We start from the raw sequence: 11,554 nt of genomic DNA on the forward strand, positions 1-11,554 counted from the left end.
CAAATTTCCCATCAAAATCACTTACCGGTAGATTCGCAAGAGTAAAGCTCGATGAAAGAGTAGACATTTTCGAGAGATCAGAAAAATTACTTTTCACTATCAAAAACGCTTATGTCGCGTTAAAAATTACACTATAACTCAGAATGTTACCAAATTCCGTTGATAATACTGGCACATAAAGACGCATTTACAGTAGGAAAGGCAAGTTTCTACGATATATTTAAATTGGCAAAAAGCCTAGTGTCAAGTTTGCCCCGTTGTCGGCTTAGCCCCGGTCTCCCCTACATACTTTATAAGTCAGTAAAATCTATGGAATCCATTGTATTACTAGACGAAGTCGAAAGCGCGGGCGAAATATTATCTGATTGGCTGTGAAAAGACGGTGACAGTTGTTGTCCAAAAGCTCTGTAACTTGCTGTCCCCGCTGGCTGTACAGATGTATCCATAAATGTATTAATGTGTAAAGGCTGACTTTGTAACGATAATTGCGTGGGTGACTGCAATAGCAAATTGACGAACTGATTGGTTTGATATGGAATTTGCTGGGCTGGTCCAGTTGATTGTTTCAGCAATTTCTGCCGTTTGATGTTCGATATTAATTGAAGAACACCCATTTGAAATTGAATGGTTTCCTCATCGTCAAAATTATTCAGTGATGGAATTACACCCTTGAAGAACGACATGTATCGATTTTCTTCCAAAAATTTCATCTTTATCTCCACTGGGTCCTGTTTTCGCTTTCGCGTACTTGGTTGTGGCTTTTTGAAAGATGCGACATCTTCATTTTTTTTATCTTGAGATGAGCACTCAGCTGTTACTTCCTGGGTTTTATCTGATAGGCTATCATCAGTTTGTCGTTCGTCAGTCACTTTAATCAAGAATTGTAGCTGATCGCCATATATATATTTTTTTACGTTGGAAGCTCCAGCACCGGATTTTGAAGCTTCTTTCTGCTTTTTACGGGATTTAATAAAGCCGTCGCGAATGTTCCACCATTTTTTCGTTACATTTTTACCTGTAACAAGGAAAATTAATAAACAGTGTTTAATTAGCTAATAATAATAAATAATTAACTTATAATGTGTGTTTTTTTCAGATATCTGGCAAGTGGCTGCACTTTCACAGAACTGCACCACTATTATCGACTTGGTATCTCAACAGTGAGCAAAATAGTAAGAGATGTATCATATTATTAAAAATATGAAAGTTTGCTGTAAATTATAAAAAATTCAATTTAAAAGTTAATAAACGGTACTCACCAAATTCATTTTGTTCTCTGTCACTCATTTCCTCAAATCCGGTATGGAGTTCTTTGCAGATTTCCGCCCAGGCATTTTTGGTTAGGATTTTATCTTTATACTCCTCGAACGTCTTATCCCATAGGACAGGCCTGGCTTCCACGAGGGTTATCAAAAATTTGATATCAAAATTATCGATTTTCGCCATTTTCACCATAAACTGCACGCTCTCGCTGCTACCGTACGACTGCCGGATAAATCGTGCTCGCACTAAGTTCTACGCACATCGCCATGTCCGACGCCGGATATCCGGCATCCGGCAATATTGAGGTTCTATCCGGCTACCATTATCCGGCGCCCGGCTATCGGACAAGCGTGTGAATGTTCCCATATTATTCTATACACTTCACGAACGGATATCCGACGCCGGACGGTCTTATCCGACACGTGTGAAAAGGACAATTAGTAGGCTTAGAAATCTCGCCTAGCGGGTCTGTGTGCAAACAAAAAAGTGGAGTTTTATTACTTAAATAATGTCAAAATTAAAATTAATTAAGTATTATCTTTATTTTTGTATATCACAAGATAAACTGTCAGGTATAGTAATATATATCTCATGAGACTGATTTCAGTAGTATAATTGATGCATTTGTCGCAGCAAAAGCAAAAGAGAAGTACCTACATTTTTAAGTTTACTGTATTATATCTTTAAAAATGCTAAAGAAAAAAAATTGAGTTATTTGTTTCTGTTTATTAGATAATTTTTTTCTCAATGAGAAATAGATATGTATGAAATAGATTTCAATAAGAATGATATAAAAGTTATTCAATAAGAATGATATAAAACCCCGCTTTTTAATTTGCACTCGCCCCCGCTCAGGTTAGACTCGGCCCTGTGACTGTCTAATTAATTACACTACGTGTAATTAATTATAAATACTCTCAAGAGACGCAATTTGGCTTTGCATCTTGCTTTTTGTAGACTTTAACATTTAAAATATAAATTTTATATAATAACATTATTATTATTTATATAAAAAAAAACACATAACAAAAGATTTAAGTGAATTTATACATATGAATAATTTATATAATGCGATTGCACGTACGAATACTTGTTAGTTTGCGTTTACTATTCAAGAAGATATAATACATCTTTTCCCTCTTCCTCTGTCTCTTCTTTTCTTCCTCTTGATTTCCTTGCATCTCTCTCTCTCTCTCTCTCTCTCTCTCTCTCTCTCTCTGTTCCTCTTTCTCTCATTCACAGTATTACGTAAACGTAAAGTTTCTTGAGAGGCACGTGGGCTGCAGCGGTTCGGACGTCATGCCAGAGTTTCCGGTATATGTATCGTACTTCTCTTACCTATAGCGTGCCAGCACATGGAATTGAAATTGCACGCCTGTGGCCTCATTGAGACGTCAATGCATTGCGAAACAAGCGGAACCGTATACTTGTAACAGATACGCATTTCTCTCAAGCGGACAACGCAAACGAAAATAGATACGTTATCAAATAAAAATCTATTATAGAATTTGATCATTTAGTAAGCAGTAATATACAATAACGAAGCGTCATTAGGGTTATTATTGTCGGTAAGAGCCGTAATAAGGCAGGGAGGAAGATTTATTTTCTTTTGGAAAAATAGTTGTAGAATTAACATTTGGAAAATAAAAATGCAAATTTCTTAAAACATAATATACATCTTTTAATTACAAGTTATATTTGACCTTAGCATATTCTTAATTATAAAATTAAATAATAGTCTAATTTTTTTGAAATAAGAAAAAGTTATTGAAAGAATGAGGATTTTAAAACGTTAGATGAAGTTATATTATGAAATATTTTATAAAATTTGGAAGTTATTCTATATAATTGTACATATTAACAATAATAATGAGAAACAGATATAGTTATAACAAGTCTCAATGATTTAATATCATTACATTAGCTAAAGAAACGTATTACCAATACGTAATGACAGTCAAATAAAGATCAAGAACGCTTCTCATGACATGGCAGACAGAACGGAGTTTCTCGGAAGAGTTCGAGACGATTGCTTTCGATCTCTTGAGGCATGCCAGGCCCGAAATAATCAAAAAACAAAGATGCTCTTGGCATTAGTCTGGCGTTTCATCATTTTGTTTGTACAATGTCGCAGGGAAACTCGAGATTACATTTGCTGCCAGTCAGAGTCGATCCTGTGTCAAGCGCGTCTCTGCTTTTCGAATCGTTAACGAACATAGGACGAAGAATGGGACAAATGGATGACATAATTACAATAATAATCTTTAATATTGGTGATAATTCTGGCGCAATAAAGTTAAAAATTCTGCGTAGCAAATATATTCTTTAGCCAATATATTAATTTAAATAAAAAAATTATAATAAAATCACGATTCTGTTTAATTTAATTTGAAAGAAATTTAGTGTTACTCACTTTTATTGACTTTGTTAAAGAAAAAATAAAAGTGGTTAACATAATCTTAAAAACTATCCTATTATGACCAGCCTGAAAAGTAAAGATTTTTTGCCTTGGATTGCGGAAAAAGTAAAAATGCGATTTATTTCATATTTGACAGTTTATTAATAGGGGAGACCGGGGCTAGACCGTTAGTTTTTTTTCGGTGCCGATTTTTAACAACAAAATAAATCATTTTAGTGAAATATAGTATACCATTGTGTAAAGAGTGAACCCTTGGCTACAAAATTTATATAGGCATTTTTGGTCTACGTCGCTTTGTTCACCCGGTATAGAGTAAAAACGACAAAGGTGCAAAAATCGAAAAGTCAAAATTCTCGGGGCGGAGTCGTGTCTTCATTCTCGGATTTTAAATAAAGATTGGATTTTAAATTAGACTGGATTTTAAATAAAGATACATAATTTTGATCATAAAAAATAATAGAATACACTTTATTCATTGTTTTTATGTAGAAAAATGGAAAGCAGAAAATAATTTCAAGAAAATCAATTTTCTGTTTCGCTAACAGTTAAAGCATGTAAAAACAGAGTCTGACGAGCGCACGCACTCGTTGTGTGCCTTACGCCTGCACGAAATGCACTGTTTTTCATCGGCCCTGTTTTCTATTATCTCCGAGCATACGCAGCACATATTATTTAGCTTTCTTGACTTCGTTTTGGCTTGGAAACGACTTCGCCCCGAACACAAGTTTTAGGTTTGGTCGCTTATAAAATAATAGAAGTCAATGAAAATAAAAAAACTGCACTGGATTCGTGTTCAGCATGCATTACTCTTTAGAATCACTTACTTTGAGATTCGGAGAGACAATAATACTTAAAATATTACAAACTTTTGACGCGGAAAAAATTTTACTTTCGACCTGCGAAAACACGTTTGCTTCGATAAGAATCACAACATGGCACGTAACCTTACTAAACTCCGTTGGTCACGTGGGCACCATAAGCCGCGCTTACAGTATTAATGGCGAGTTCACACAACATACAGATTTCGAGATAATTGCAAAAACGACTCCGCCCCGGGGCCGACTTCGCCCCGGTTTCCCCTACATATTTTGAGCTAAAATTTCAAAATTTATTTAAAAATATTATAATATTTGAATGAGATATGATAAATTGTATAATATAAAACGTGTTTTTTCGTGCACGGGTATCCGGTATACAAGATTCCGTCATTTTGGTTGTCGTGAAACAAAAAAAATCCTTTTTTAACCGACTTAAAAAAAAAAGAGGTTCTATATTCAGCCTTATATGTATGTCCACATATGTATGTCCATGATTTTCTCTAAAACTACTGGACGCGATTTAAATGCGGTTTTCACTGTCCTATAGAGCAATCCTCCAGGAAGGTTTTAGTACATTATATTAATTTAATAAAGCACTAAAAAAGTATAAAATAAATTTTTTTTTAAAATAGAACCGACTTCAAAAAAAGCTCTAAAAAGTATTTAAAAAATAAAAAAAAAATTGAAAAAAGCTTTAAAAAGTATAAAATAATACTTTTAAGAATCCTTTTCAATTTTTTGAAATCGGTGCAAAATGAATAATACTTTTAAGAATCCCTTTCAATTGTTTGAAGTCGGCGCCAAATTAATAATTACTAAATTAATTATATTAATTATATTCTACTCTCTTCCGTCTAACCGAGCTTTATTTCGTTTTCTTAAAAATTGACGGGAAAAAAATATTTAAATTTTTTTTAATTTTTGGCACACAAATTTTTATTATAGTTCTTAAACTAAAAATGTTATCAACAAAATCGTTGGTCAGACAAAAACTTGTTTCTCTGAATGTATGTTTCTTTCAAGACAATTTTGAAATCTTGATCTGTGACATAGGATTGTGTCATTGACATGAGATTGATCGCACTGAGAATGTCGTCACTTTTATGTGATTGACCAATCAGGTATTACTAAAAAGAGAGAAGACTACACCCAAAAGCACCTCTCACTGGCAACAGTCAAAACAATAAATCACTTATTCTAGTATGTATAGAGTTCAGTGGGGGATACTGGGTACACCTTCTTACATCATGGTATCGATCAGGGGAGGGGGACGTCCCGACGTTAGGGGCGTTTACGTTAGTGTTTATGCATTTCTATTCACGTAGGAACGCCTCTCGTCCAACAGAATCCAAATAATCACGGAAAAACGGTGGTTCTGACTCGTTTACAAAAACGTCGTCATTATCATGTTTGTGACATCGTGAAGGGAATCGAGGTCGCACTATGAGACCTTCACATGTTCAATCTGTGATTACTATTAACTTATATTATTAATCTTTCGTAATTTTGCATTTAAATATAATTGGTATATTGGTTTATTATAATTCTACACATATTTTTGAAAATATTTTCTCTCTCTCTCTCTCTCTCTCTTTCTCTCTCTTTCAATAGATGATAATTGTAATCTATTAAATTATACTCTGTTTAGTAAAAATATAATAGGAATATTTAAAAACATTAAAAAAATATGATTGAATGGGATACAAAGTAAGAGTAAATGGAAAGAACAAAAGTGCCATTTAAAGATTTTATCTTGATTAACTATTGAACGGGTAAAAGATTTATAATTTATGTACATTAGACATAATTTATGTGCATTAGACACAAAAATTGATTCGATCAATCTGCGATATATCTTGGATTCTCACAGCATTTATCTTGGATCATTATAAATCACTCTTGTGCTATCCAGGTCGCGTTGGACATTCTGTGAATTATTAGACATAATAATTCACATAAATAATGGGATAGGATAATGGAATACATACGGTAACAGTAGTTGTCAGATCCCGATAAACCCATCATAATCACATGCGCTTTGAAAGTGTATATGCGCGAGAAAATGCAACAACTGGTATTTCATAGAGCGCAAACGAAGGCACGCGCGCGCGAGAATGCGCGACCAATAATAAACGCCTTGCTACTCCAATATTTGCAACGCGGCTTGATTCAAACTTTTTAGGGTAATTTTTTAGGGTAATTTTATGAACTTTAGAATCTAAGAATTTAAAATTTTTTAAAGACTATATTGAATTATTTTTATTTTTTTATAATTTTGTATAAAGTATTATTTTTGTAAATTCTGGAATGATTGGATAAAACGTTAAGATTTTTTTGTCGCGTGACTGCAGTTACAAGATCGCAAGATCGGCGACGGAAACGCAGTATCGCGATGCAGGCAGGCAGGCTCGCACAGATTATTTTCCCCGTTCGATATACGATGTCCGTTTATTTGTTCGCCGCGCTAAGTGGTGCCGCCTTCTCGCGATTTTCTCTGACGCAAATTAACGCGTGTGACTATGTTGTTTGTGATTATTTTCGCAAGTCCTGCAGCGTGTTTATACGGGATAATTCATGTAGGGTGAGAAACACGCGTGCGGTTATTAAGCGCGGCGATATTTATTGTACGACAATATTTCGCCATTCTGTGCGCGCATTCTGAATTTTCGAAGAATACATATTTATTTTTTTGCGGAGAGACCGATCTCGCGGATTCCTTTGTTCGACTCGATCAGCCTGAGAGAATTTTTCCAAAACTATACCAGAATCCATTCCCGCGAATTCGTCCGTGAAAGGCGGCGTTGCTGTAATTAATAACCGTGCGGGCAAAGCGCGCGCGTACGTTGCCAGAATTAGACTTGCAAAGCACCGGCATGTCCGCGTGCGTACCAGTGTGGCGGTGTACCGAGTAACCAACCAGCCGTCGTGCAAGTGTTATTAGCAAGTCAAATTTCGGAATCGAGCCTTAGGCTCGAGGCCTGCGGAAAAGCGCGTACGGTTTATTTGCGTCGTGACCAGCTTGCAAGATCGCGGCCGGCTCTCGGAATCCATAATTCGTAACATGCGACGGTGTCGTTTTAAAGACACAACGCGACATTGAGGCGCGTTAGATGGTACGCAGTTGTGAGTTGTGACACCTTGCCAATGCTTTCGTGGCTTTTTAAGACAGAAAATAAACACAAAGTATAAAAGAATAATATATACAAACGGAGAAATATGCAGTACAAAGGAGGAAATAAGTAGTCATAATTATTCCTGATAAAAAAATATTCCTGTCTGGACACATAGCTGTCATAACAAAAAATGGTATTGAGTGAGATATACAAATACATTTATCATTATTAAATTTTTGTCATGTGACTAATTTGCTGCTGTAGCATGCTGCATTGCTGCAAAAGGCATCTTTAGAGTGGCATATCACTTGAAGTGCGCAGGCTCAATCGATCATTTTTCGTTACACTTGCATTTCACTCTTCGATTTTTAGAGAGTATCATAAATGGGTTTTCTGTTAATTCCGTTGGAAAATTTTTTCAGAGTACGTTTTTCATTTAACGCAAGCGGTATACGTGTATAAATTTCATTGAAGTTTTGCAAACGCGGAATTCCAGGATTAAAAAATTGCTATTCATCAGTTGTCCAATTATCCGTGACTCCTGACGCGACTTACAGCGGAATGTCGACGTGATTTATTTTATTGTCACCGCGCATTCCATTTTCATTTTTTGCGTAAAACACGCACGTCGCATAAATCGCACAAGGATTTTTCGAACTCTCTCGGCAGCTGCGCCATGGGAATCCACGCTTACGTAAAATCGATGCACGGGAGATCGCCACTGTAACGGTTCCGTTCGCCGATCTATCGATGTTTTCTTATACGCCAATTATCTCGACGATAATTACCTCGTCGTAGCAATTACAGACTACCGATAGTCTCCGGAGAGGAGGATCCACGCACGCGCGGAATCGATCTGTGGACATCCGTTTCCATTACAATTTACATGATAGACGCGATTTATCGATACTATCATTAAATCTCATTAGTTCGTTTATTTCTTACCGCGCGCATAAATTCCAGCGCAATTTAATTGTCGTTTAGCGATTTTGTTACCGACTTAACTGGGAGCGTTCTGTTATTAGTCTCTCCGTCAATTTACATCAAAGTATCTTAGCGATACAATATGCAATTTAATGTAAAGGAGTTAGGTACACAATGTAAAAATTCCAAATGCTTCTATTTATTGCATAATTCTTTAATATTGCTGTGCATACCATCATTTTAAATACTGACGAATTACAAGTTTTATATTAAAACAGCAGGCGTCGTCAACATTGGTGGTCATCGTCACGTTCCTTAGAATTAAACAATAGCACACGCTGGTTGCGCATTCCCTGCCCACGTGGTCGGATTATGTGCTTAATGGATAGCGGTTAAAGGTGGCACACAAAGTGGACTAATACGAGATGCCGTTTAGTTGATTAAAGATCCTTGAGGAGCCTGCTCATGTCGGTAAATACGACGCGATTATACGATTATTACACGTGTCACTTATCATTAGCGGCGGTGGGTCGATCTATGACATAGGATTGTCTTCTTCGAGCTTGTTACGATCGTCTAAAAAGTCACTTTATGCCACCTTGATAATTATCAATTAATCCTGATCTGTTTAAAAGTAACTTTGTGTCGCGGAGCGTTAAAAGTAATTAAAAAAAGGAAAAAATATATTGAACGAGAAATATCAGGCCTTTCCGAAAATATTACATAAATCTCGTCGCCTTCGCAATGAAATCCGGAAATTTAAAATATTCCTTTCATTTTAAACAACCGTATTCAACTGTTTTTCTAGCCGATATTCCATAACGAGAGATGTTCTTCTAAAAATTTGTCGATGAAAAATAAGTACAGAATAGTATCGCAAGACAAGTACCGCAAAATTATAAATTTGCGTGAACAACTCGGCATATTTCCTGCTCGTTGTTTCTCTTCTTCTCGAAAAACATTGTTTAGAATCAGCACGTGTCTCCTGAAAGAGGATAGAAATTTTTAACGGCGTGGCGAGACCGGAAACATTAACGTATCCACGGACCTCGGCTTTGTTCTCGTACGCTAATGAGCGCGGTAATTCCCAAAGCGTAACACACGGTTGCAGGAACACCGGACTGGGTCCGCGGAGCCAACCTTGAAGAGGAGAGGCATGTTATGCAACAACGAGTGAAACATGCGTAGCGATAGCGTCGCTGCATCCCGTCTAAATCGGCCGGCCCGCTGTTATTCCTAAATTGAAACTTAAATTATCTAAAACGCTAACAATAAAACCAAAAAATGCGAGATTATCACTATACGTAAAGTCGTAAAAAAATTCACTTGCTCGCGCGTGACATTTTACAATCTGTTCGGTAATGGGAAATCTCCGAAAACTCTAATCGAGAACGAATTATTGAATCTTTGATTACACATTTAATTTTCGTCGCGTTGGATTTTATAAATATTAAAAATTTTATCACTATTTTCTATATGCATGTATAATGTATATTAATTTATTATTTATCGTTACTTTCACTCAACGGTTATACAGTACACCCGATTTTATCGTTTCCTCATCGCCCGCGAGTTCATCTTTCACGCGAGCGAGAGAGATATATTGCGCTGTGAAATAATGCATTCATTGCACCGCGTTCGCTTGGCGACGTTCGGCTCGCTTGGCACTGGCTCGTATCCCTGTTACGCAACGCGATTCGGCGAAGAAAGCACGTTATTTTCGCGTAATCGGGGCCGCCGGCGCCGCCGCCGCCGCAATGGGTGGCTGGAAAGCTTCTCATGATTAAGGTCAATGCACAGAGAGCGACGAGAGACCCGGTTTTCTTCTTCTCCTTCCTTTCCTCGCCTCTTTTTTTTCCTCCTCCTCCTCTCCTTTTTTCCGTGGGTCGCGCGCGCGGTGCAAGGACAGTGCACCGTCGTCGCGACATATGTCGGTGCATTGTTACGGCAACAATGAACGATGGCCACTCCTCCACCGTGGTTGTACCATTGCTGGCCGCTTACCTACGTGTATTATACAAACAGCCACCTACAACACAACGGCCGCAGTATGCCGCGGCACGCTCATAAATTACACGTTTCGCAATTTCGTCGCGCCGAAGGCTCGAGAGAACCGCTGTCCCGTGTTTAAAGATGCAATGTTAAAGCATTCGCACGTAGACGCGATTAGGTTGCCGAATGAAATGCCCACTGTCGCTGATAAAAACACTCTGAACACAATGTATCTAGACGCAATAACGTATGTTTGATCGTGGGTTCGAATTTTGCGAACTTAGGATATCAAGATGAATTCTGTGCCTTTAATCTGAAATAATACTCATTATATATTCATGCGAAAAAAGTTCTTGTACAAGGGGTAATTTTAATAACAGTATATTACATAATAATGTATAAATTTTCCTATATATCTTTTAATAATTACATTTAATAATTAAATTTTTAATAATTCCATTTTCCATTTATTACAATATTATATAGAAAATAATCACATTAGTAAATTTATTTCACAATTTCTTAGTGGATTAAATATATTAAAATTTATGGATACCAATAGAGTTACACATACATAAAATAATAGGGGGAGAGGAGTTTGGATTATATATTAATAGTATTTTAATAATTACATTTAAAATATATCTTTGTTGCTAAGATTGTCGGGATTAAGAATGACAACACACAGTTCCATTTTCCATTTGTTACAATATTATATTGCAGGTAATAAATCACACACAGATTAATATAGCAAGTTTATTTTAAAATATCTCAGATTAAACGTATTAAGATTTTTGTGTGGATACCCCTATAGAGTTATATGATAAAATAATGGGGTTTAGACACCAGTATCTAGAGCGAAGCACTTTTCTAGTAATTGCAGATGCGCTCGGACAGTTTGTGTTTATGGCGTGAGAAAAAGTGTACGGGGGTTAAAATCGTTGCATTCGCGACGAGAGGCCCGCAATTGCGGGCGCAACATGTTTGCCTTGCAATTGGAACGCGTTCCACGAAGGCGAAATTGA

At 36.5% G+C, this 11,554-nt stretch overlaps 1 protein-coding gene across 1 annotated transcript; it reads right to left on the bottom strand.

Annotated features, from left to right (window-relative positions):
* Nucleotides 1-290: 290 nt before the first annotated feature.
* Nucleotides 291-1,907, bottom strand: LOC139784841 (uncharacterized). The gene is made up of 2 exons (XM_071724023.1): nucleotides 1,260-1,907; nucleotides 291-1,015 (listed from the first exon to the last, which is right to left on the bottom strand). The coding sequence occupies exons 1-2, from the start codon at nucleotides 1,453-1,455 to the stop codon at nucleotides 291-293; spliced, it is 921 nt and encodes a 306-aa protein (XP_071580124.1). The 5' UTR covers nucleotides 1,456-1,907.
* Nucleotides 1,908-11,554: the final 9,647 nt, after the last annotated feature.

The sequence above is a fragment of the Temnothorax nylanderi genome, unplaced genomic scaffold, assembly GCF_030848795.1.
Source record: "Temnothorax nylanderi isolate EJ_2023f unplaced genomic scaffold, tnyl_v1.0 TNYL_tig0689_pilon, whole genome shotgun sequence".
Classification (NCBI taxonomy): Eukaryota; Metazoa; Arthropoda; class Insecta; order Hymenoptera; family Formicidae; genus Temnothorax; species Temnothorax nylanderi.

What these genes read in the sequence shown, in the direction of transcription:
- LOC139784841 (XM_071724023.1), bottom strand. Translation starts at nt 1,455, where the DNA reads ATGGTGAAAATGGCGAAAATCGATAATTTTGATATCAAATTTTTGATA. An exon ending in CAGAGAACAAAATGAATTTG is followed by an intron (nt 1,016 to 1,259) that starts GTGAGTACCGTT and finishes TCCTTGTTACAG; the next exon opens with GTAAAAATGTAACGAAAAAA.